A 27,537-nucleotide genomic window follows, 5' to 3' on the forward strand; every position below is an offset into this window, starting at 1 on the left:
CATGCATGCTTAGGAACTAGCAAGTGAACATTTTAATATTATACCAACTCAAGCAGTAAGATAAAGCTGCTGAAAAATATTTCAAAGCCAAATGACTTATGGGTTATTTGCACCATTATTCTCCTATTATGGAAAGCAGGGACCTGATCACACACACAGACACTTAGCATATTGAAACCATTTATCTTACTATACTTTCTTTTAAGAATAATAAATACTACTAACTTTAAGATTTGTAAAGTTATAAAGAAATTTTCTATGACACAGAATACAAAAATATATTCCTATTCCTCTTTATAAGTTAAGATAGATTTCCCAGGGGAATTCCCTGGCAGTCCAGCAGTCAGGACTCCAAGCTCTCACTGCCAAGGGCCCGGGTTTGATCCCTGGTCGGGGAACTAAAACCCTGCAAACTGTGTGGTGTGGCCAAAAAAAAAAAAAAAAAAAAGATAGATTTCCCAGGAAACAGCTTTAAGGTTTGCCAAAACTTGTGTAGGATGGACTAAATGTCTAAAAGCGTCTGACAGCTACTTTCACCTTAAAGCATCTGAGCAGGTATGGTCACAATATTCAGTACTTCAAATTTTAAACTGCAGTCTTTATCACTATTAGACTCAGAACTACATTATTTTCCTGCAATTGTGGTTTATTGTAATCTTAATCCATTTTCTCAAAGACCATTCAACAACACATTTATGCTATTCCAGTAATTACCATGCTACCCAGAAAAACAAGTGAACAGTTTATTAAGAATTAAATGAGGGTATGGAATGTGATACAAGTAAGACACTCAAGATGGATATAATAGTACTACTCACACAAAAAGTTAAATCTCTTAAAAAAATCACAAGACAAAAGAAAAAGCAATTCCATCATCATAAAGTAAGGTATTTCATGCAAAACTTCAAAGAAATCCCCAGTCACCCCCAACCCCCCCCCAAGCTCCTAACAAAAAGCTATCTGAAATATTGCCATGCTAACATATTAACCACAATATAATCATTCATAGAAAAGCAACACACTAATTAAGCAATGGATTAGATGAAACAACACAGGCTGCAATATTGTAAACTCATAGACCACAATGATTTTACATGATAAGCAATTCCAGAGTCACTCATAGGGTGAGCAATATGGGCTAAATGTTGAGAGATAAGGTATGTAAATATAAACTCCATTAACTCATCTCATTATCTTCTAATTATAAAACCTAGAAGCTTCCAGAACCTGAAAAATTACATAAAATTTGGCATACTCCATTTGTGTTCCAAGAATGACGTTAGGATCATATTTGCCATTATTAGAGAGCTGTATAAAAGCACTTCATGGTCAGGAATTGACCTCTTAAATGATCACAATTTACATCATAGAAACACAACTCCAGATCACACTTACTGTGATTAACTCTTACTCAAGACAAGAAACATGATTTTCTAGCACTTTATGTACAAGTTACTGCAAAAGACCAGTTAATTTAGAGACCGAATAAAATGTAAAACAAATGTGAACTGGTACAGAGAGTGAAGGGGAACAGCCTCATTAACAAAGATTTAATGGGTAACAATCTTGCCTTGACTTCTGAGAGAACTACAGTCAACAAACAGACTGCCAAGCTGTAACTCATATCTCTGTACCAAGATGCTTTAGCATATTTCATGGAAAAGATAGTTTTACGTTAAAAAATAGGAATGGCATTTTATGGGATAGCATTCCCCTCCACAGCTGCCAAACAAGCCTGATCACCAGGTGGTGCATAAACAAAGTGTTATTTCCAAGTGGGTGTACCATGTCATGATGAGGCAACCCAGGAGCGGAAGCACCCATTTCACTGCACCTACCTATTCAGGAGGCCAGGAGAGAACTGGGACACCTACATTTCATGGTTTTGGGTTGAGCTTACCTATGGTGTACAGATTGGCTATAAGTAAAACAGTAAGGCCAAAGAAAAAGAACAGGAGAAAAATACTTTGGAGAAAAAACTACCCACTCCCATCTGCTATTTTTTTCCCTTTAGATTTAGGGTAATTAGAACAGACTGGAAAAATTTCAGGATTACCCTTCCCACATCTGAAAATTCAACTTCCTATTTACATTCCATGAAAAGAACACTATAATTGTTCAGTGGCAGGATTTAGCCTCTCTAAAAAATAGAAGCTCTTGCTCTAATTTTCACAAAATGACATGAGAAAATTTTCCAATGTGAAACCCAGAGTTTGAGGCTAGTAAAGAAGTGTCTTTAATAATCAGGACCATCATAGTTAGAGCTCTTTGGAATGTGTGTTATACATACAAAGTTATCACAAATTAAACTCCCAGAGTATTTATGAAACAAGCTCTTAAATGGGAAAGACTTCTAATGAGACATAAATGCTTCCATCAGCAAATTAAATCTGATGAATCAATCCTTCCCAAGTGACAAGGTCTCTGCTAACGACTCAACATAGCCTCTGGAATCAAAGGTAAAAGATCATTCAATCATGATGATGCAAGATGAAGTACAGATGAGCAGTACATATGAAAAAAATCTGTAAACTGCTGCAGTTCTAAAACAGTAGATTTATATTACAAAGCAATGTAAATAAATATGGGGCTAGTACAAAAGCTCTTATTTACAGTTTTACAAATGAAACTGTATTCAGTGTAAATGCTGTGTTTTAAAGAACACAGTACTATATAAGTAAAATGAGTTCTGTTGAGGGGAATTACAGTTTCTGTTAGAATCAATGTATAACGTATAAAAGATTCAAGTTAACTCTGTTTATAATTTAGTACAGACAAACCCAGTTTAACCTGGAATGGCATCTGTTAAAGTGCTGAAAAACAGGAAATATTTAGAAAACACTGTACACTATTAAAGCTTTATCAAGTCAGAATGTTAAAATCCTTTCACATTTTTAACCTTTTGCCACAGGCTTGTGGACAAGATGATTTTTCTCAGCAAAGGAGTAAAACTTACGAGGCCACCAGCTGCTTAGATGATTTTAGGTTCAGTGTTGCTAGTTTCCTAAAACAACTATTTATCCATCAACCATACCTTCAGGCCTTACAATCTGGTAAGTAATTAAATATTCAGGATAAGCCTAGAAGAGAAAGATTAATTCAAATATTGGTAAACAAATTTTTTGAAAGGAGACTTATTATAAGGATTCCTAGTGAAGAGGTTCTAAATTAGTGCTGTGGATCAGAATCATCAAAGGGCATTTTCCCAAAACAGCCTTACCTTGACTCCAATCCCTTAGATTCTCAATCAGCAGGTCTAGGATGAGTATTAAGCATGTGTTTGTTTTTAATAACTGAGGTGATCCTGATACATATCCCCCAGTATACAATGCTCTAGAGATGCTTTTGACTGGATCTATGTCACTAAGAGCAAGAGGGAATTATACATTTCCTTGCTACAGAGAGGTTAACTATTAAATATAGGATTCTAATTAATTATATTTTACAGAAGCTAAAATAAAAAAAGGATGGTTGACAAAATCTGAATAAGGTCTGTAAGGTTAGATATATTACATTAATGATATTTTCCTGATTTTAACAATTTTAAGAGAATGTCCTTGTTTTTAGGAAATACATATTGAAGAATTTAAGGGTAAAGAAAGATGCCTATTACCTACTTCCAAGCAGCTCAGAAAAAAAAAAAAGTATACACACATACAGTAGGGAGAGCATGATAAAGGAGAAAGAGAGAATGCTAAAATGTTAACATTTGGAAGATCGGGGTAAAGGGTATAAGGGAATTCTCTTTATTATTTTTGCAATTTTTCTTTAAGTCTGAAATAATTTCCAAATATGAGTTTAAAAGAAATCCAGCTCTTAAGGCAATATGCCTTGTCAATTTAAAAGATTAGTAAGTGGTTAAAGTATGGCTCTAAAGCATTTTTGAAGATGAGCAAATAAAACTGAATTACCTGTTCTCCTCTGTAAATAACATATTCAGCTAATGCTAGTCCATTTACACTGGGTCGACCAGTGACTGAGTGATGTCCTGGAGGAGAATGTGCCATTTTCATTGCACTGAACTGCAGGAAAGATTTTCCCAAGGTTACCCGGCAAAACAGCAGTTGCCTATAACATGTGAAAAGGAAAAGATCTCTCTGAAGACAAGTCGTACATGACAATTTTATTTATGTACACTACATAAGCTTTTTAATGCATTTATACATGAACACTTATGATTGTTTCTATCATTTTACCCTTTAAAGAACTTTGTAAGAATGTCTTCTACTACTCTCACTAATGAATTTGTCACTTTAATTAATCCTTATTTTAACAATAAAATGATTATCTTATAGCGACTGTAATAATCTTAAAGTGATATAGACTCTGCCATCCTGTTTGTATCCCAGCAAAAGCACGAATCATAGCCCAAGTGGGAAAGAGGAGGAGGTTTTAAGGGGATTCCATGAAGTGCCTTACAAAGTTGAACATCTACCCAGGTAAGTCCTGTTGATTCCACTTTCAAAATGTATTGAAATCCATTCTCTTCTCTTAATTCTACTGTCACTATGGAGTCCAAATCACCAAAATTTTCACCTGGACTGTAACAATGGCCTTTGAACTAGTCTTTCTGTTTCTACTCTAATTCTTGTCTAAATTATTTTCCATCCAAGCAACCAGTGATTTAGGGAAAAAAACAACAAACAACAAAAACCATAAATCAGATCGCATCGCTTTTCTGCTTAAAACCTTTTAGAGGTTACTCACTGTGCCTAGAAGAAAATCCAAATTCCTTTTAATGTCTCTAAATTCTTGAATTTTACTGTGTTCATTATGCCCAGGAGCATTAGTTTTTCTTCCCACAGGCCAAACTTTCTTGCCCTATGGCCATCAGACATACTGTTTCCTCTATCATCTAGAATGATATGTATTCTACCACTCTTCTACTGGCTAATATTCATTTTTCAAGTTTCAGCTGAAATGTCACATCTTCAAATAGGTCTTCCCTCACCAGAAGTTTTAAGTTATTACTTTCCCACTCCCCACAGGCATATGAGTCGCCTTCCTTAGGTCCAATGAACTTGTTATTACTTCACTGTTTCTCTAATTTCCTTTTTTCTATATAGGAGAAGAGGAGATTTGGTGGACTAATTGATGATTCTGTCTCCAAAGAAGATGGGCTATGTACTTTTTATTCTAAATATGTCCTTTGGAAACCTTTTAGCGTTTCTTTCTTTCTTTATATATATATATATATATATATATATATATATATATATATATATATATATATATATATATATATATATATATATATATATATTTATGGCTGCTTTGGGTCTTCATTGCTGTACGTGGGCTTTCTTTTTAGTTGCAGAGAGCAGGGGCTACTCTTCGTTGCGGTGCGCAGGCCTCTCATTAAGGTGGCTTCTCTTGTTGTGGAGCACGGGCTCTAGGTGCATGGGCTTCGGTAGTTGTGGCCTATGGGCTCTAGAGAGCAGGCTTAGTAGTTGTGGCGCACGGGCTTAGTTGCTCCGCGGCATGCGGGATCTTGCCGGACCAGGGCTCAAACCTGAGTCCTCTGCATTGGCAGGCGGATTCTTAACCACTGTGCCACCAGGGAAGCCCTTCTTAGCGTTTCTAATAGATTTTCTATTATAGTCACAATCAGTCCCATGATAATCCAGCATAGAGATATCTTAAGTTAATAAATAAACTTATTTCCAGACATACAAGCATTCTACTCCAAAGACAGCTGAGAAGAGGTACTCGAACAATGTTTACTACTAATACTAATAATCAGAACTATTTAGCCTCCAGATAATATATGACAAGTAAAAGTAGCAATGTTCAATTTACAGAATCTCAAGAAATTACAAGCCTCCTAACCATTCCAACTTATGATCTAAAATAGAAATGGGTGGGAGGTCATACCCAGGAGGACTGACTTTAGATACCTACGTGAGTCTAAATTTAGGGGGAAAACAACAAGAATAAAACGTAAACAGTCTTTGTTTCCCTTCAGGACTACAGTCCTTTACCCTTGGTAACCTTTCAAAGTCAGCTGGGAAGCTTTTAAAAATCCCATGCATAGACCAGACCGCAGACCAATTAAGTGAGAATCTCTTGAGGGTGGGACACAGGCATTAGTTTTTAAAGCCCCTTAGGTAACTCCAGTGTGCTGCCAAAGCTGAGAACTACTGCTCTAGGGTTTCTACATCAGTGATCAGAAGCTTCAGCATCAGCTAGGAACTTGGTAGAAACTGGCAGAAATTCAAGTTCTAGGGCCCCACCTACTAAATCAACAACTCAGGATGCATGGCACCGGAATCTTTGTTTTTACTAGCCCTCTAGGTGATTCTGAGCTTGCTCATGTTTGATAGCTACTGTTCTAGGTCTTTATAAGCAGTGTCCTAACTATAGAATAAACCTCGGTAATTAATCTTACTTGATTTTTCAAATGGTGAAAGATAATTTATTTACCTATGAGGATTTTATCAATTAGACCCAAGTCATTTGAATGATTTTAACAACCGAGTTAGACCAGGGTAACTAAAAGTAGGAAAAAAGTACAAAGTAGTTCTTTGAGAATGTGCTTTCTAAAGGGATTGATGTATTTTATTATAACTTTTTGAGTAGTAGCATCACAGATTGAGGATTAGGATCACTATCACAGTGGAAGAGGGTCTCCCTCACACATTGCCATGAAATGATTAGGTTTAACAAGTAATGCCATTTTAGCCTTTGAATACTAGATTTTTAAACAGTCCACAATAAAATCTCTTTCATGCCCAGTGATATTTTCTATTCCATATTCTAAAAGCACCACGTGCTCTAATGATTGAATGAGTTGAATAGGTCAAGTGCGTAGAACTGTGCTTGGCCCATACAGATCATTTAATAAATATTAGCCATTACTAGAACTGGTGAGAGGACCAAAAGCAACCTGAAATATGACTAGCTTGGATTCCTAAAGTTGTCCGAGATAATGTTTTGCCCCCAAAATTTCTCAAATTTGAAACCAGTTCTTATCTGATTCTTATCAAAATAAACGAGAACAAGTGATCTCTTACCTGTGGCAAATGTAACAAGATCTGTCTTTGTGTACTGGACACCCAGTACCTCCTCCGATTCCATACACATACTGATTGCTTTTGGAAGAGTTTTCAGCAAAATAGATCCCAGCTCCAAACATGCCACCTATGTAGGCATGCCTTTCGTCAAAGCCTTTATGAATAATTGCATTCACAAAGGGAGACCCTAAAATACATATAAATACATAACATTTAAAAATTATCTTAGAAGAAAAAGAACAAAAGCTAAAGCCTCTTAGAAGTTAAATTCTTAAACATATATACACCACCACCACAATAAAGCAAAATCAAAACACAAGGGTTAACAAGTTAACTGTCAGCTAGCTCACCACTTTAGAATAAATAGTTAGTTTAGAAGAATTGCTAACATGAATGAATGTTTCTAATAGGGTGGTGGTTCAGATGCCAAGATAAGGACACATACAGATTCAACTAGAAAAACAAACAGATCACCTGAAATATCAATGCTAGAGTTATCAAATTCCAGGCCCCAAATTCATACATATCCAGAACCAAGAGTCTCATATTCACCTCTTATGGCAAGGCTGAATGCAATTAGGTCATGCAATGATGCCCACATCTGTGTACTTTTTCTAGATATCAAAAGTGGCCAAAGTGATCTTTTCATGTTCATTTTCTTCTTTACACCTCTTCTCTCCTATCCTTCCACTTCTCTGCCTTTTATCACTTGCTAGTACCAGATTTCAACTGTAAATGTGGTGTGTTCCTTCATTCCCTACATATTGACTCCTTTCTCCTCCTTCCTTGCACGTGTGCCAAGAAGGAGCTTAGCCAAAGGAGAGGAGGTACTAAGCATGGGTACCAGGCCAGGGAGTGGAGTGAGGCTGGGGGTTGGGAAAAGCCAGTAAAACACAACTAACTGATCCATCAAGATCAGTGTCCCTGTTCATAAAGGGACAGGAAAATACAATGAATTCCACTTTACAGAAATACTGAAGAATACAATAACTTATTTGAATTTGGAAAAACCAAAAACCATTTCTATTATAAAACAGAAAAAATTATTCATTACAACCATCAAGTCAATACATAAATAAATATGTTCTGTGACAAGAAATTACCATGATGATTTTTAGGGTTTTGGAATGAGAAGTACCATTTAGATATTATATACCAATTCAGTCTGCTATAGCCATTCTTCCAGGGGACTGTGAAATTTAAATGTTGTGTTTTATAGAACTTTACCAGTCTCTAAAAATTTTCTGCAATCAAAGTCAACTGAAGGAACAGACTGGACCGATCATGGGTAATGTGCTTGAAGACTTGATAAACACTACATTAATATCTATATTAATCTTTGCTATAAACATGAAACACCAATCATCAACACCTGCCAACTTGCAACATAAACAGGAAATTTCAAGAATGACAAGTAATGGTGCTCGCAATTCAACAAAAGTTCTCAGAAAACTCCATAGGTTCAATGACAGTGGCTCTTTTCGCTGAAGTTAAATGTAGCCTTGACACTTAGAATCAGTCAGAACAGGATGTATATATTCTTCTGAGGCAATTTTCAGATCTTATTTTAACTTTAATTCACCCAACAAGTTAAAAGTAAAATACACCATTTTTCAGAGTAATCATCACACAAAATCAACTATATTAAAAGGGAAGATATGAATAGTCAACATTCTCATTTCTACACTTTTTCTGTTACGGTAATCCTATTTATACATGACCCATTGTAAAACATACAAACTCTAAAGACGTTAAAAACACAGGGACTTCCCTGGTGGCGCAGTGGTTAAGAATCTGCCTGCAAATGCAGGGGACATGGGTTGGATCCCTGGTCTGGAAGATCCCACATGCCACAGAGCAACAAAGCCCATGCGCCACAACTACTGAGCCTGTGCTCTAGAGCCTGTGAGCCACAACTACTGAGCCCAAGCGCCACAACTACTGAAGCTCACATGCCTAGAGCCCGTGCTTCTCAACAAGAGAAGCCACTGCAATGAAAAGCCCGCGCACTGCAACGAAGAGTAGACCCTGCTCGCCGCAACTAGAGAAAGCCCATGAACAGCAACGTAGACCCAACACAGCCAAAAAAAATAAAAAATAAATTTAAAGATTTACAGAAATACTGTTTATTTTTTTTAAATGACATGAGGAATATACAGATTCATTATTATTTCAAACCTGACAAAAAATGTGGAGGAGGATGGTGGTAGGGTTGGGGGAGAGGAATCTTACCATGAAATAGCATTCTTTCATTTGCATGGTTGTGGTTTTCTTCAGAAACTTCTTTCCTCCGGTGAGTATATCTTTCCCATAGTTTCTTGTTACAAACTTTCTGAATCTTTAAAAAGAAACCAGAAAAATAAAATCTCTAGATCATAATAATTAATCTTATCTAAAAATGGGCCACATAGGGCCAGAAGAGAGGCAAAACTTTTCTCTGAAATATAAATTATGTGTTATTTTTAGTCAACTAAAAAACTTTAACCCAACCATAAAAATGGAAATATAGGTACATTTTGGAAATCAAAAAACTACAAAGGGGAAAAAAGCTATATGTAAAGGTCAAGAGAACCGTTAACTGATTAAAATACTTCCATTCTCATTACTTTAGAATTATTACTAAAACATCTCCAAATCAGACATGCTGAGTTCTGTATGGAAGTATAAGAAAGAGAATACTATCCTTTCCCCCCTGCTTTATCTGGCTCAAAGTACCATCTTTATCTGTTTTTAATTAAAAATATTTGAAATACACAAGTCAGAATGGCCATCCTGATCAGAAAATCTACAAACAATAAATGCTGGAGAGGGTGTGGAGAAAAGGGAACCCTCTTGCACTGTTGGTGGGAATGTAAATTGATACAGCCACTATGGAGATCAGTATGGAGCTTCCTTAAAAAACTAAAAATAGAATTACCATATATGATCCAGCAATCCCACTACTGGGCACATACCCTGAGAAAACCATAATTCAAAAAGAGTCATGTATCACAATGTTCACTGCAGCTCTATTTACAATAGCCAGGATGTGGAAGCAAACTAAGTCCATCGACAGAGGAATGGATAAAGAAGATGTGGCACATATATACAATGCAATATTACTCAGCCATAAAAAGAAATGCAATTGAGTTATCTGTAGTGAGGTGGATGGACCTGGAGTCTGTCATACAGAGTGAAGCAAGTCAGAAAGAGAAAAAAAATACCATATGCTAACACATATATATGGAATCAAAAAAAAAAAGGTTATGAAGAACCTAGGGGCAGGACAGGAGTAAAGATCCAGACGTAGAGAATGGACTTGAGGACACGGGAAGGGTAAGGGTAAGCTGGGACGAAGTGAGAGAGTGGCATGGGCATATATATACTACCAAATGTAAAACAGATAGCTAGTGGGAAGCAGCCGCATAGCACAGTGAGGTCAGCTCGGGGCTTTGTGACCACCTAGAGGGGTGGGATAGGGAGGGTGGGAGGGAGACGCAAGAGGGAGGAGATATGGGGATATATGTATATGTATAGCTGATTCACTTTGTTATAAAGCAAAAACTAACACACCATTGTAAAGCAATTATACTCCAATAAAGATGTTAAAAAAAAATTGAAATAGCCACACCACACACACACACACACACACACACACACCCCACCCCCCCACCCCCCCTACCTACCTAGTACTCCCTCTATCCTTCCCTATCCCTCCAATTCCTAAAATCTGTCTGGAGAAGAGTTAAAGATGGATACTGGTTTCATTAGGAGTACTGTCAAAATTCACAATCCTAGTGCTGTTTCTTAGCTGTATTTAAGGGTGCTACAGCCCCCTGCTGGTCCTAGAACATATCTGGGAGCTGGTGGTTTTAGTCTTGGTTCAAATTAACTCAAAATACCATCACAGACATAATCAAGGCAGACAATTGGCATAAACAGAGCTCATTAATGTTTAAAAATAAAAGGGAACAAAGTTTTATCAATGAAAAAACTTTTATTAGATATCACATTAAAATACCTTTATAGAGGAAGAAAACAGCATACCTCCCAAGTTCAGTAACTTTGGAAATCAAACACATATTCTCTTCCCTGCCTTCACCCTTAACAAACCTCTACACATTCTGTTACTGCTTGCACACAAAAGGGACTTGACTGAAATTTGCCTGTAGTAGGAATAATTATTTGTCTTATTAAAAATTACTATATATATATATCCATGAATAGAAATCTCAAGATGTCACTCAGGTCATACTATGATATGAACTAATAAAATACAGCTCCCAGAAGAATAACCCTTTTACCTGAATAATGTGTGCTTGTTTTATATCATCTTATTTCTAAATAGTATGAACACAGCGATCTCAATGAATAATTTTAGTATTCACTAATTCTAAAATATGACATCTATTAGTATACTCATAATAGTATATTATTGTGAGACAGTAATACAACACAGCTGAAAAATTTGATACTGTTCACCTTTGAGTTTAAAATTTAGGTATTAGAAAGATACCTGCCACATTTTAATTATAACTCTAAGTCTTATAATGATTAAGAATATATCAATGTAGTTAATAGAAAATCACTATGCATCTCAAGTAGAGTATGCAGTTTGGTTGCTATATAGCTTAAACAACAACAACACAAACTAGCAAAGCTGAAAAAGGTCCTGAGAAGAGTAACTGATATCAGTAACAGTCAGGACTCTCTTTAAAACATTTTTTTTAAAGACTATTTTTGGAAAGATGGAAGGTATAGAAGGAATACTACTAAAATTACCGAAAATTGGTATATGTGGGGACTCACAGAAACCTGTAGTAGTCACAGTTAGGACAAACAAACCATGGTGTAATTATAAAGATGGGAGTCCTTCCATGAGTCACAAAAAAATTCAACTTTGTTACAACAGAGTACCTTAATAGTAGTTTACATATTTAAAGTCCTAAACCTGCAGGATTTACCTTTACCCCAAGATAAAGCATAATCCCTAAACTTAAATATGTTCAACAGAGGCTGAATTAGTGTTTAGTACAGAGATTTGAGGGTCTTAAACCTTCCAAGGACATATTCTTTCCCAAAATATCCCCTGATGCCCTGTGAAAGACTTATTGGGCTGGACAGATAACATTCTTGTGAAAGTTAATCATGGCTTCGCGCTTTGAAAACTATGGTCTCAGCAAACTTTATTTTCACTAACTTATTACCTTGAGAATATTGTATCTGTTGAAGATTCCACCTGCATGACCTCCATCTCTGTGCTCTCGGACTGTACTCTGCATCTGACGGAAAGATATTCCAAATAATACGTGCGTTAGCTTTTGTGTTTTTTTTGATTTAGGGAACATGGTTCTTGACTCATATGATTCTATTTTTGAGAATACAAAATGGGTTTTTAATATTTTTGTTGTTTAAGGAATGAGTTCTATAAGTTCACACGTACTGTTTTTGAGAGACAGCAGATAGCTAATACAATCTAAAAATACATATAGGTGAAAATTATAAAATGCAAACTACAGTAAGAAAAAGAAACAAGCAGATGCATAGGTGAGCTAAACATACAAAGCCAACCACCTGACATACCAAAAAAAAACCCCAATGATTTATTTGTTCCCATTTGTTTTGCTCTAATAAAGCACAATTTGTATTTCATTGAGAGTTGGGAGTTTCCTGAGCTTTAGAACTAAGTCTCACTCAACTTTGTATCTCTGTGCTCAGCTCACACATTTAGGGTATGATGTTCTTCAAAGTGCAAGGCAGTATTCTAAGATTTTGGTGGATCCAAGAGTTTTGTGGAAAAAAAGCTAGAAAAAAATTTCCTAGCTAAGTAGCATTCACATGTTTTGGGTCTTGTCTAAGATACTGGGCTTTGCAATTGCCTTCATGAAGGAACGAAATATTAGCAACCTCCTCTTCAACAGAATTCTGTGTATTAATTGTAGTGCTAAACCAAGTTATTAGAATTAAGGTTTACTGAGATAGTGTACTTTAAATGCTGATTTCAGAAGTTTTCCAGGTGGTAAGGAGTTAGGGACATTAAAAAACCCTGCTACATACATGTTCAAGTAGATCTGGAAACTTCTGGGAAATTTAGCCTACTGAACCAACGTTTACTTAAGGTATATGAACATACCTCTTCCTCCACAGACTGAAACTCTTTATCATCAGGAGACAGATCTATGAGAATTGTTCCACTTCCAGAGGTGTTCAGAGTTAAGTATGGGTTAAGACCTATCAAATGAAATTTAAAGGTAAAAAAAAATTTGCCAAAAAACCCCCCCAATAAACATCAACCCAAAACAACCACCTAATTTATCTGATACTTACTACCAATTTTAAAAAACTTTTTATTTTGGGATAATTTAGATTTACAGAAAGGCTGAGAGCACTGAGAGTTCCTGTGTACTCTCACTCCACTTCCTAATGTTACCATCAGGAACATTAATGTTTCCTTAATGTTACCATTTTACACAATCATAGTACACCTGTCAAAAATTAAGTAAATTTCAGATTTTATTTGGATTTCACCAGTTTTCCCCACTAATGTCCTTTTACTTTACCAGGATCCAAACCAGAATATCACACTGCATTTAGATGACTGTTTTTTTTTTTTTTTTTTTTTTTTTTTCTTTTTGCGGTATGCGGGCCTCTCACTGTTGTGGCCTCTCCCGTTGCGGAGCACAGGCTCCGGACGCGCAGGCCCAGCCGCTCCGCTGCATATGGGATCCTCCCAGACCGGGGCACGAACCCGTATCCCCTGCATCTGCAGGCGGACTCTCAACCACTGCGCCACCAGGGAGGCCCGACTGTTTTTTTTTTAATCTTACAAGTCATAAGGGTCTTGTGAGAATAGTTCAGAAAACCTTTCTGTTCTTTATTTCCTATTTGTCACATGTTTTCTTCCTCAAATTATTTCCTTTATTAACTAGGCAGCCCTTTCAGCATTTGGTCCCTTTATTTTTTGTAAAACTGAGGAAGAAACTTGAGTGGCCTTAGGTAATTTTAAATCATCCAAGAACGAGAAGTCATAAAGTCTACTAACGATGGAATGCTTATTCTAACCCATGATAGATTCTTTAATTCAGCAATGAATTTGTCATATTTTCTGAATGTCAACAGTCAAGATAATCATATATATTTTTGTATCTTTACTCTCACAAAAGCTTTTTTTTTTTTTTTTTTTTGCGGTATGCGGGCCTCTCACTGTTGTGGCCTCTCCCGTTGCGGAGCACAGGCTCCGGACGCACAGGCTCAGCGGCCATGGCTCACAGGCCCAGCTGCTCCGTGGCATGTGGGATCTTCCCGGACCGGGGCACGAACCCGTGTCCCCTGCATCGGCAGGCTGACTCTCAACCACTGCGCCACCAGGGAAGCCCCACAAAAGCTTTTTAAATGGAATCTTAAAACAGAATTTTCTAACTTCTTTGTTACATCTGTAACACAACTCTCCTTTAATCTCTACAAGATCTCCAGAGCTCCACTGTTTTCTGAGTTAGGGCTCAGATCCTTTACTGCTGGGTTAATGCATGGCGGTTTGCCTCTGGAGACTAAGAGCACTGTTCTGGTCTGAGTAACAGTACTACCACCAACATGCCAAACTCTGATAAAGATGTATAGATATGGCTAAATTACAATGTCTACAAGAAGTACGGAGACTATACAGAGAAGGTATTTTATAGAAAAAACGCTTAACAGAATAAAGTCTGTGACAAACACTTGACTAAGCTATCTTCTAATGGCCTCAAGAAGACGTTTATCAGTGCTGAAAGATCAGAACAAGTAATCTATTTTTTTAAAAAAATTATTTATTTATTTATTTTTGGCTGCATTGGGTCTTTGTTGCTGTGTGTAGGCTTTTGCTAGTTGCAGCGAGTGGGGGTTGCTCTTTGTTGCGGTGCGTGGGCTTCTCACTGTGGTGGCTTCTCTTGTTGTGCAGCATGGACTCTAGATGCATGGGCTTCAGCAGTTGCTGCGCATGGGCTCAGTAGTTGTGGCTTGCGGGCTCTAGAGCAGAGGCTCAGCAGTTGTGGTGCATGGGCTTAGCTGCTCCGCGGCATGTGGGATCTTCCCAAACCAGGGCTCGAACCTGTGTCCCCTGCATCGGCAGGCGGATTATTAACCACTGCACCACCAGGGAAGTCCCAGAAAAAATAATCTATTGACTTGATGCACTGAATGATAGCTAAGGCTGTTAAGTCAGCGAGATGAGAGGCTGTCAGAAACTTGCCACTGGTTCCATTTGCAAATTGGGTATAATATAGGTATAGAATCTTGGCTTCAAATGAAAATGAGGAAGGTGGTAACTTTATGCAGGAAAGTGACCCTGATGTGCTAGATCAGACAGAGTCATTCTGTGTCATGATGTTTCTCCTCCATGTAGGAATGAATGTTCCTACTAAATTGTAGCTGGATGTTATCAGAATGACCAGAGGCAGCATGGAGGTCCGTACCTCTGACACTTGAAGGTGGTGTATCTGTTTCCTGAGCCTTTCAACAATCTTAACTGCTATCCTACCAGATCCAGTGTTTTCTAGTAGAGTCATGATGGCAGTCCACAACTGAGGGTTCTAGCTCCTCTTCATACTAACATTCCAGGGAGCCATGAGTCTTCCCTCTTCTTTATCTCATAAAATTTTGTCTTCTATACTAGAAATATCCAAGACTATCTCACATTTTAAAGGTTTTGCCCCGGTTCCTATCAGGAAAGTAAAGTGCATCTACCTTTAATCAATTTTATTCCAGAATTCCAGTTTAAAACATTCTTTAGGGCTTCCCTGGTGACGCAGTGGTTGAGAGTCCACCTGCCGATGCATGGGACACGGGTTCGTGCCCCGGTCCAGGAAGATCCCACGTGCTGCGGAGCGGCTGGGCCCGTGAGCCTGGCCATGGAGCCTGCGCGTCCGGAGCCTGTGCTCCGCAACAGGAGAGGCCACAACAGTGAGAGGCCCGCATACCGCAAAACAAACAAACAAACAACAAAAAAAACCCCGAAAACATTCTTTAGCTTGAATCACCTGATTTTCAAAGCTCTCTTTTTTCTTCTTCAAGAGGTGGACCTATCCTGGCTAGCATACATCCTTCCCTAAAAATTCTCTCATTTTTGCTAATGGGGGTTTGTCTTTAACCAGTTGTACAGCCAGGTCTTCAATTACAGGATGCTTCTGACCCTGGGGTACATCACTCCCTCAGTTTAACAATGAACTTAAAATGTGGTTCTGACACCTAAAATAATTCATCTTTTATACCCAAGACCTGATATACATACAGGAAGTGTGAATATCTACTGAACAAATGCAATTTGCATTTTCCTAACGTATCAACATTCAAGAGAAATAAAATATTATTCAACTTTGTTTTGCTAAGTCTCTTTAGTTGCAACATTACTGTTCCCCAATATTTTTCTTTTTGTTTTTCTTTGGTTCCCCAATATTTTTACTGCAAGTGTTTAGAATTTAACTACAATAAAAGAGATTCACATTATTTTATGCGCAGGCCTGAACACCTAGTCATTACCTATTATATTACCATAAGATATTAGATATCCAAGTTTCAGATCTTTTAGAACCATACAATTTTTGAGCTACAATAACTTCAGAAATAAGTGAATGGAAATAACGGAAAAAACTTCAGAGATAAAGCAACACCCACATTTCTCAATGGCCCAGACACTTCACTTAGGTTCACAAGAGTTAAAGGTAGCAGCTCAGGAAGCTTAACAGTGGCAGATTTAAGATTCGATCCCAGGTTTCTGGAATCCTACTCAGTACGCTTCTTATTAAGTGGACTCTCTGTTACAGATCTTAAAATTATCATTTACTAAGTTGAGGGCTGCCTTTGTGCAAGCTGTTAAACTGATGATAGCAACGACTTAAAATGAAATACCTTGTTGCCCAGAGATAAGTCTCTCAACTCCTTTAATTAGTTTGTGTCTATGTCCATAAGCATTGATCCCAATCTCCTTCAGCTCCTTGTGTCCCATCTCAACTAATACATCCAAAGTGATCTTACAAAAGAGAATGAAACTGTTTAGAAGACTTGTTTGGAAGACATTCATATATTGGTGTTCTCACAATGTATTAGATTTGCATTTATTTCAAATTATTCTGAACAGATTAGAAATGAAAGCACACCAGCTGTTAAACTGAAACTGAAAAGTTGCAGCTAATTAAACAGAAAGTTGAGTCACGAACTACCAAAAATATCATTATTTTCATTTAATATAAGAACCTGAGCAGAACTAAACTGTAAAACAAAAATGCATTTTCAAATTAGCCACATTTAGGCACACTATTTTATCATCACTCTGCATCCAACCTATTTACACAATGTCTTAATGTAATGTTCCTACAGACTCTGGACTATGCTAACTGATAACTTGAGCATCATTGTTCAAGCTAAGCCTTTTACCTCAAATATATTATTTCCATTTTGTGAATTTTTTTACATATCTTCCATGAAGCTTTCCCTGAACAGCCCAGCTTGTAGTAACTTTTTTTTTCTTATAATTTCTATGCCAAAAACTTGACTCTTTATATGTTCTTGGTATAGCCCCCTAACTAGATTGAAAGTTCCTTAGGGGTGCAAGTCTATAATAATTATATTTTCTGGACTCAAAAATATCAATGAATGTATTCTGACAGAATACTTTAAATAAGGACTATTCTAGAAACACCCAGATATATAGTTTGTGTGTCCATGTATCTCCCCATAGTGGCTAGCAAAGTGTCAGGCTTAGAGTGGGTAGTGACTGACACAACAGAAATGAACAAACTGAGCTCAAGGATAACTTACTTTTAAGAAATGAATACGCTAAACTTACTCAAGAAAGCTATTTTACTGCTACTACACAAGAAACAATCTTTATGTGCTAATAAACTAAACGGATATTCCAAGAACAAGCCAAATTAGAAGACTGACTGATTTCCAGTCTCTTAAAAAAACATCCTTTTCACCCCTCAATAGGCTGAATGGTTCAGGGCATTTCAAGTATGTTCTATTTTTCCCTTGATGTTCCCCCAAACACCAAACCAAGCAAAACAACTCATGTACTTACCTGTTCTCTCTCAAATATATCCATTAGGTGTTCAAGTCCAAGATTCCTTACAAACTGAGTTATGCTAAAATCTACTCCCGGAACTAGAAAATAAGAAAAAATCACAGCACACAAAATTTCATATCAGAATAACGTATATCAACATTATAACAGCAAAGTTTTGTGACATTATTACATGCATGAAGAATGTAAAGATGAAGCAAAATATTAACAGCCATTTGGGATATAATATTAAACTTAACATCAAAAATTGCAAGGAGAAAGCTATAAAATTTCAACATTATTAGAAGAAAAGAGTTAACCAATGGGGAACTCTCATGTTACAAAGAAATCTTTTTTAAGAAATTTTATTTTTAATTGTATCTTTAAAATGTTTCCATACAGCTTAAACTAATAAAATGTTATATGTCGGGCTTCCCTGGTGGCGCAGTGGTTGAGAGTCTGCCTGCCGATGCAGGGGACGCGGGTTCGTGCCCCGGTCCAGGAAGATCCCACATGCCGCGGAGCGGCTGGGCCCGTGAGCCATGGCCGCTGAGCCTGTGCGTCCGGAGCCTGTGCTCCGCAACGGGAGAGGCCACAAGCGTACCGCAAAAAAAAAAAACCAAAAAAAAAAAAAACAAAAAAACCCACAAAATGTTATATGTCAATTATATCTCAATTAAAAAAGCAAAGTCTCCCTATCTTTGAAGAGGTAAGCTATTTTACAAAAAACGTTTATGAAAACAAGTTCCAGTGTTGCACAGGGTGAGATCAATTTTGACAAGTAAAAGGTAAAGAGACTGTAGGTATGTGTCTTTTTTTCTTTTCTTTTTTTTTTCGCTGTGCTACATGGCTTGTGGGATCTTAGTTCCCCAACCAGGGACTGAACCTAGGCCCACGGCAGTGAGAGCGCTGAGCCCTAACCACTGGACCGCCAGGGAATTCCCTTTTTCTTTTTAAAAAATGATATTCAAAATTAGGTATTTTGATGTGGGGTTAAAAGTATTTCATAATTCTGTAATAATACACTGGAAGAGATAAATAAAGGCGTAAGTACTCAACCAAAAGGACTTCTATACCTTTCAAAAAGTATGTTTACATCTAAAGAGTAGGTTAGCAGCAGAACACTCATCAAGTCTCATCGCGAAGGGAGAAAGTTTCATTAGGAATTCTAATACTAATGTAAAGAAAACAATAAAAGGCCAAAACTTTTAGGCTATATTAATCTGATACTAACAGTTGTATCTAAGGTTAAAAAATCACTTTTTAGTAATCCAAATGACAAATATGTGGCTACAATACCAGTTATTTTGGCTGAATGTCTCACCTTCCTTTTTCTCCAAACTGGAAGCACCCTCTGTTCCACTTGAACTAACTACTGAAGACAGTTCAGAAAAACTGCCGGATAAGTTGTCAAGACTGCTGGCTGCAGAAAGGCTTGATGGGCTGGATGGACCTGAAGACAGAGCATCTGCAGTGGCTCCTGGGCTTCTCACGCCATTGAGCACTTGAGATTTATAACATGAAGGCAGAGCAGAAGGGGGCATGGCTGCTGTCAGGAGAGCACTGACATCATCTGCCTAGGGTATATGTCAGAGAGATGAAATCTGCAATAAGCAAGTTTTAAAATTCTATACTATACCCAATAGAACGCATTAAAAAATATGACAAAAACCCAGCAGATGTGTACTAGAATTGATTATATAAAAATTATTTTAGGGCCTCCCTGGTGGCGCAGTGGTTGAGAGTCCGCCTGCCGATGCAGGGGATGCGGGTTCGTGCCCCGGTCTGGGAGGATCCCACATGCCGCGGAGCGGCTGGGCCCGTGAGCCATGGCCGCTGGGCCTGCGCGTCCGGAGCCTGTGCTCCGCAACGGGAGAGGCCACAGCAGTGAGAGGCCCACATACCGCAAAAAGAAAAAAAAAAAAAAAAAAAAAAAAAAAAAAAAAAATTATTTTAAAAAGTGAACCAAATTAAGTAATATTCAGCTAAATAAGTGATATTCAGCTATTAAACATAAAACATAATACAGAACACATCTTCTGAGACATACAAAATAAAACTGTTAAATGTGGCAAAGCAAGAAAAAAATCCTAAGATATCATGATTGAAAAGCACTGAAATGAATTTTAGAAATATAAATTTTTTAAAGATTTAAAACCTTTTAAAGGCATTCTGAAGACGTAATTCAATCTACATAGAACTTTAGTAAACAGAATGAGGTTTTGTTTTTTTTTTTGGAAAATATTCAGTAATATATTTGTTCCTCAAAATTGAACATTTGGAAGGGTAGGGAAAAAAGATAATCATTTTAATCAAATCTGCTGGAATGGAAAAAAAAATCCCCACTTTACTGGTATATTAATTTGTTTAATAAGTAACAAATAACTATTCTTTAACAATGCTCAATGAAGACACTAAGTAATTAACATTCAGCAAGAAGTAAACAGTACTTGTTTTCATGGCTTTTCATTTATACTGCCTTTTCAATCCTCACCTTTTTCTTCCCCTGAATCTGAGGACTCCCATGACACTCATAGTTGGTATCTAACACTTAAAAGTAACATTAGCACAATTTACTGGGTGCTTTTTATGTACTTGATATCACGCCGAGGACTTTAAATACATCACCTCATTTAATTCTCATATTAACCAGATATATTTTACCTGCATTTGGAGATTAGGTAACTGAGGCTTTGAGGTTAGGCAACTTGCAACACTGTACAACTGTAAGTGGTAGAGCTGGAATTCTAAGGCAGGTCTGTTTGACTCTAAAACCCATGCATGTTCTTAGTGCACCCTGTTTCAATGTCACTTAATTATATCTAGTGGACTAACATATGTGCAGACTGAATTAGAAAAGGTCACTTCTAAGGTAGTTTGGAACTGGAAGGATATTTCCCTTAAGAAATAATGTTGCATATATGGTTGGGTTGTCAGCCTACTGAGAAAATTCTATCCAACCCCCAATGCAGCTGAACTAAATCAGCTTCTCAATGTAACTTGCAACAGTGGAATCTCAGTAGAAAGCAGTGCACAGAAGAGACTCCCCTTCCTCTCCACCTCAAGAAGAATTTCTTCCCCTTTTCCCTCCACTGCTCTGGGTCAATGTCCTCAGTGGCAGAGGCAAGAGAAGCACCTGCATCACAGTGGCCAAAGCAGAGGCTGGAGGCCACAATGGAGACGCCTACAGGAGTTTCCTTGGGAGAGGAAAGAAAAAAAGACTTCCCATGGAGAACTGGAGGAACAAACTTGTTTCATGAACAGTTTTGGTGGGGTAAGCAATAAAATCTTTGGGATGAGGCAGTGCTGGGAGGGAAGAAAATCTCTATAAAGGCAGGCTTTGCAGCTGCACCCTGAAGGCCATGTTCCCAGCTGGGGAAGTTCATAAAGACCCATGGGCCTGTAGCATCTTGTGCCCTATGCACTGTAACAGCATCCACTGAGGGCCTTGCCTGCTTGTTTCCTAACTAATGTAAGCAGCTATACCTTATACTTCTTTTTCCCATTTCTAAAAGTACTCAGCTTACAGTAACTGATAATTCTATTATTTACTCATTATATTTTAATACCAAAGAGGTCTAAAATTTAAATTGGGCTAAAAGCCAGATTTTGCCACATTCACCATAAAGACATTTTATATATACCAAGTGAATTTTAAAAAGTCAGGAAAGCACTGAGATTTTTCAAAGAGCCCATCACTTACTGAAACTAAATCTAAAGGTGTTTGTCCTTCCTGATTTTTAAGAGTTGGATCAGCTCCATGGGCCAACAATAAAGCACAAAGCTGTGTTCGTCCCTTTTGGGCTGCTTCGTGCAAAGGTGTGAAAGCCCATTTGTCCGTAGCATTGACACATGCATTATACTTTATTAGTAAAGCTGCTACATCTACATGCTGTAAAAGAAAATACTCCTGTTACAGTCAGAAATATTATTTTATCGTACTTTAGTTCTTAAAAAGAAACCAGCTATATACCTATTTTTCCAGTTTCAAACTTACTCTAGAATGAAAAACTGTGTTTTCCCCCCATCATCATAATTTATGGGCAGCTGATTAAAAATTACAGTAGTAGACATTTACCTAACTTGAGAAAATATCTAGAAAATAATTAAGAATTCTACACAGGAACTAAATTAGTAGGACGTTAACAGTTTCTAATTTATTTAAGTGTTATAATGGCTAAACATCAATTTATAAACCAGCAGCCTTCCTTAATTAATCAATTGAAGATGGTCAATACTGATTGTTAACATTCAAGGCTATTATAAGTCAGGAACAACGCATCTCATCTCTACAGATTTGTATGAATCCCAAGGGAGTTTCTGGGCACCAACAAAATAAACAAAATCACCAACATCTCACTGAAAGTAAGATATATGTGCTAAGAAAGGTAATACAACAAAAGACAAAACGTGCTGCATGTCACATGGCAAGCTACAATAGATTCGGAATTGAAACTTGGAAGTTATTTAACCTCTTTAGCTCTCATATTTACTTCTCTGTAAAATAAGAAAGTCAAACTAAATTCCTTTTGAATTGTAATACTGATTTTCACTTTGAAAATTTCAGACATTTTTCAAGGTAACGTGAAAGAACTTACCCCATAAGATGCTGCATTGTGTAAAGGAATAAGTCCTCCTTTGTCTTGAGCATTCACATCAGCTCCATGTTGTAGCAGATACTCTGCAACTTCTAAGTTATTATAACCAGCTAATTTAGAAAAAAAGTAAAATTACTTGTTAATATAAAAAATAGCTACATATATGTATATATCTATATACAAAGAATAGATAGGATTTTAAAAATAAGAGATTTTTATAGAAATCTGAAATTCTCCAATGGAGTCTATTAAAGATTTATCTTATGAAAAAAAAATTGCCCACTGGCCTCAAGTTGGAAGCTTTCAGTAATGATACCCATTTGTTTTGGAGACTCTAAAGTTCTATTGACTGTTATACTTAAATCTTTCCTTTTAAAACCTTCTTACCAAAGTCCCTGCCTTCATAGTTGTTGTATACACAACTTCCTGAACTCAGGTACATGGTCTCAAGGCTGCAAGCAAAAGGCATCCAATCATATAAAAGCCAAGTTAGGAACACAAGTGGCTGGCAGAGCAGAAGACAACACATCAGTGTGGGTCTCAGGGCCCCATTTCCCCAGAAGGCCACAAGGACATGCTTTTTGCTAGAGAGAATGTAAGGGTGCACATCTCTACAAGCAGCAGAATCTATTGCTGCTAAAGCTATGAAGTAATAAAACTTAGTATTTTATAAATGTACCGTAACCTCCCAGCTTTCAGCTATCTTAGTAAATGCATGCTCACAGTAAAGTATGTATATTTTATTTGACACATAATCAATAGTTTGAAAGCAAATCTGGAAATTAATTTTGTCAACATAAAATCAGGTATCACTTGAAACTTTAAAATAGTTCAAAGTATTTAACTCATTCATTTTTACTGTAGTTTTCAGCCTTTTGCTGAAAGATATAAAGCAAAAAAAAAAATTTAGTAAGATCAAGTAAAGAAAAACAAAACTACCATAAGCTAAATACTACACCAAATCCAAAAGTCCTTCCAGATCTCAAGGTATAATACCGCCTAAGTAAGAAACATTTTGTGTATACAACGTATTTGCCACTTACAAAGAACACAGACTTAAATAGTAATATTAAATGTTCTAGGTAAGCTACCATAAAGATACAAAGCTAATATTCCTAACTATGCAGAGCACAATTCAAATCAGAGGTCAGGCCACATTTTGTCTTACATGGACTAGAAACTCCTGATTGCCGGTGGAAGACGAAAAGCTTTACCTCGCTTTGTTAGCATTTGTGGCTTATCACTTTTAGTGCACTTTTAATGCTCTAAAAGACACACAGATGGAGTAATTCTTTATTTGCCAGCGGGGTTCCAACTTACATGGGGTCATAATTTAAAGGTAAAAACCACATACACTAAAATTATCTCTTAAGGGACTTCCCTGGCAGTACAGTGGTTGGGACTCCACACTTCCATTGCAGGGGGCCCGGGTTCAACACCTGGTTGGGGAACTAAGATCCTACATGCTGCACAAGGCATGGCCAAAAAACACAACAAAAAAACCCCCCAAAACAACAAAATCCTAGGAACATAGTTGCTCACACTGTGAGACTGAAAGGAACTGAGAGAAGAGTAAACTTACACCTCCTACATTACACAAAGTGGCAGAAACACCTGCATTCCTTTTTTTTCTCTTTTCAAACCACGTATATTTACATAAAACTTGTATGAGTCAAATGTGCCTATGATGCAACTCCACTAAAGTATTAGTTGTAGCTCAGTGATTTTAATGGCCCATTTCCTAGCATCTTCTTTTTTTTTAAAGGAATATGCATTTGTAACTTTATTGTTTTTATTTATTTATTTATTATTATTATTTTTTGCGGTATGCGGGCCTCTCACTGTTGTGGCCTCTCCCGTTGCGGAGCACAGGCTCCAGACACGCAGGCTCAGCGGCCATAGCTCACAGGCCCAGCCGCTCCATGGCATGTGGGATCTTCCCTGACCGGGGCGCGAACCCGTGTCTCCTGCATCGGCAGGCGGACTCTCAACCACTGCGCCACCAGGGAAGCCCTAATGTTTTTATTAAAAAAAATTATTTTGGCCAAGTGGCATGCAGGATCTTAGTTCCCTGACCAGGGATTGAACCCATGCCTCCTGCAGTGGAAGCATGGAGTCTTAACCACTGGACCGCCAGGGAAGTCCCCCTAGCATCTTCAGTGCAGCTCAAAAAGCTGTGCTGAAATCACAATGCTGCGTTACATGCAGTGAAGACAAAGATACATTGCGCCAATCTTATGAGTGAAAACTTAGAACAAATGTTTTGTACTCAACTGTATTCCCCAAATATCCTGTGTTGAAGCTCTAACCACTAGTACCTTAGAATGTGACTGTATTTGGAGATAAGGCCTTTCAAGATATAATTAAAACAAGGCCGTTAGGGTCAACCCTAATTTAGTGTGACTGCTGTCCTTATAAGAGGAGGAGATTAGGACATAGAGACACCAGTGATGCACATACACAGAGAAAAGGCCATGTGAAGTCCCAGAGAGAAGGTGGCCAACTGCAAGCCAAGGAGAGAGGCCTCAGAAGAAATCAATCCTGTCAACATTTCCAGAACTGAGAAAATATATTCCTGTTGTTTAAGCCACCTAGTCTGTGGTAATTTGTTAACTTAACAAACTAATATGACAAATAACAAGAGGTTTATGTAACTTCTGGAAGTCTTTAAAGATTTTTTTCTGCTTATGCTTAACAGCTATCATCAGAAGAATGGAAAGATTTAGCATTCCATGAGGACGGCCAGCTCAGCAGGCCTATTTTTAAAGTTTCTGTAGCCAAAACACACTCACCAAAGATGATTCAAACAATATGATGATCTGGAATAAAGGTTCCAAAGTACATGGTGACTGGCAGAGCCTCTTTCGATTGTTCTTAATGAATATAACATGCTAGTGCTAAAGTGAACATGGCCCTGTACAAATACACTAGAGTATAATTGTTGTATTAGAAGATACTTGATTTGAATCTTTCAAATTTACTTACAGGAAATATTTTACTCAGGTAAAACGAATCTTAGATGTCACCAGCCTCAATCTGTGACACTTCATTCACTTACCCGCTAAATGTAAAGGTGTTGAATGTCGGCCTTGGGTATCACGGCAATTCACATTATCTGGTGAAGACAACTTCTTTACTCTGGCTAAACAACCCTTCTTGGCAGCATCCAACAAAGCTGCATCTCCCCTAAGTAGATCTTGAATATCTGTATCTCCATCTTTAACAAGATCCAAGGGAGTATTTCCATCTCTATTTTTCTTTGTGGGGTCTGCACCATGCTGGGCATGTGAAAAACAGAAAGGGAGGAATTAGCTTAAGTTTGCCCTTGGTCAATGAGAAAATATTCACTGTAACGATACCAAAGAAAACTTTTTTTTTAAATATCTTTATTGGAGTATAATTGCTTTACAATAGTGTGTTAGTTTCTGCTTTATAACAAAGTAAATCAGCTATACATATACATATATCCCCATATCTCCTCCCTCTTGCATCTCCCTCCCACCCTCCTTATCCCACCCCTCTAGGTGGTCACAAAGCACTGAGCTAAAGAAAACTATTTTATACAGAGACTCTACCTTAAAGGTTAACATGACTGTTAATAATGCTTAATTTAATACACAAAAAATTACAATAAAAAATACAGAGGCACTTAAATATTACTGGGCTTTAACAATGCAATAATATAGTCAAAATTTTAAACTACATTCAAAACAAGGTAGTATTTCACTAAAAATTACCTTTCACATATGCTGTTTTTATTTTCACAAACATATTTCAATGTTCGTATAAATTTAACTATACTCGTTTTTACTGTAAAATATCTACACTGGTACCAGTATAGATAAACCAGTACTATCTATTTCATTAGTACTAAATAAACCTGGCTTATACTGTTCATGACATTTATTCTGAAATCTAGGTACAGAATTAGATTTTTGCTTCCTACCCCCTAATTAGTTTAAGTTTATATTAGAATTATTAGAAATATCATAAACATATTCTACATAATATACCCTGTCCATAAGTACTTAAATATACCTGGAGCAGAAGTTTGCAAATTTCATATTTTCCTTTTGCTGCAGCTTCATGTAAAGGTGTAAATTTCCATAAGTCTGCTACATTAACTACTGCTCCATGCTTAACAAGAAGTTCTGCAACTTCATAATGTCCATAAGAACATGCATTGTGCAAAGGTACAAGGCCTCTGAAAAGTTAAATAAGCAACACAACACAAAGATATATTTTGATTTAAATAATTACATACAGCTGATAAATTTCTTGACCTGCATAAGAAATTTTACTGATTTAAATTTATAGAACCTAAATTTATTGAAAGCAGAAATGGAATTACTTTGGGGCGGGGGGGTGGGCAGAGAGGACATTTTAAAAATATTTAGAATTGCAGAGAACACAACAAACATCTATTTTGCAATATCTAGAATTAAGAATATTCTATTCTATTCTATGGCCATGCAGCGCAACTTATGGGATTTTAGTTCCCCGACCAGGGGTCAAACCTGGGGCCACGGCAGTGAGAGCACTGAGTCTTAACCACTCAACTGCCAGGGAATTCCCAAGAATTATATATATATATATTTTTTTTTTCTTCTCTTTTTTTATTTTACATCTTTATTGGAGTATAACTGCTTTACAATGGTGTGTTAGTTTCTGCTTTATAACAAAGTGAATCAGTTATACATATACATATATCCCCATATCTCTTCCCTCTTGAGTCTCCTTCCCTCCCACCCTCCCTATCCCACCCCTCTAGGTGGTCACAAAGCACTGAGCTGATCTCCCTGTGCTATGCGGCTGCTTCCCACTAGCTATCAGTTTTACGTTTGGTAGTGTATATATGTCCATGCCACTCTCTCACTTTGTCCCAAGAATTACATATTTTTAAAGAAGAATA

General features: G+C 37.2%; 1 protein-coding gene across 3 annotated transcripts in view; it reads right to left on the reverse strand.

The window, feature by feature from the left end:
• Positions 1-729: 729 nt before the first annotated feature.
• The window catches only part of TNKS2 (tankyrase 2), a 64,020-nt gene continuing 37,212 nt past the window's right edge, over positions 730-27,537 (reverse strand). For 2 of the 3 annotated variants that reach the window (XM_081232041.1, XM_081232040.1), the window contains 13 exons: positions 26,664-26,829; positions 25,684-25,903; positions 22,626-22,735; positions 21,731-21,919; positions 19,352-19,604; positions 18,046-18,128; positions 16,875-16,995; positions 13,126-13,223; positions 12,200-12,274; positions 9,246-9,351; positions 7,014-7,200; positions 3,912-4,068; positions 730-3,080 (listed from right to left, as the gene is read on the reverse strand). In XM_081232041.1, the coding sequence (XP_081088167.1) occupies positions 3,018-3,080; positions 3,912-4,068; positions 7,014-7,200; positions 9,246-9,351; positions 12,200-12,274; positions 13,126-13,223; positions 16,875-16,995; positions 18,046-18,128; positions 19,352-19,604; positions 21,731-21,919; positions 22,626-22,735; positions 25,684-25,903; positions 26,664-26,829 (1,828 nt within the window). In that variant the 3' untranslated portion in view covers positions 730-3,017. Of the gene's footprint in view, positions 3,081-3,792; positions 4,069-7,013; positions 7,201-9,245; positions 9,352-12,199; positions 12,275-13,125; positions 13,224-16,874; positions 16,996-18,045; positions 18,129-19,351; positions 19,605-21,730; positions 21,920-22,625; positions 22,736-25,683; positions 25,904-26,663; positions 26,830-27,537 lie in introns of those variants that run through there. The other variant, XM_081232039.1, reaches the window with a different exon arrangement.

This window comes from Mesoplodon bidens (genome assembly GCF_964165515.1).
Source record: "Mesoplodon bidens genome assembly, chromosome: 1".
NCBI classification, from domain to species: domain Eukaryota; kingdom Metazoa; phylum Chordata; class Mammalia; order Artiodactyla; family Ziphiidae; genus Mesoplodon; species Mesoplodon bidens.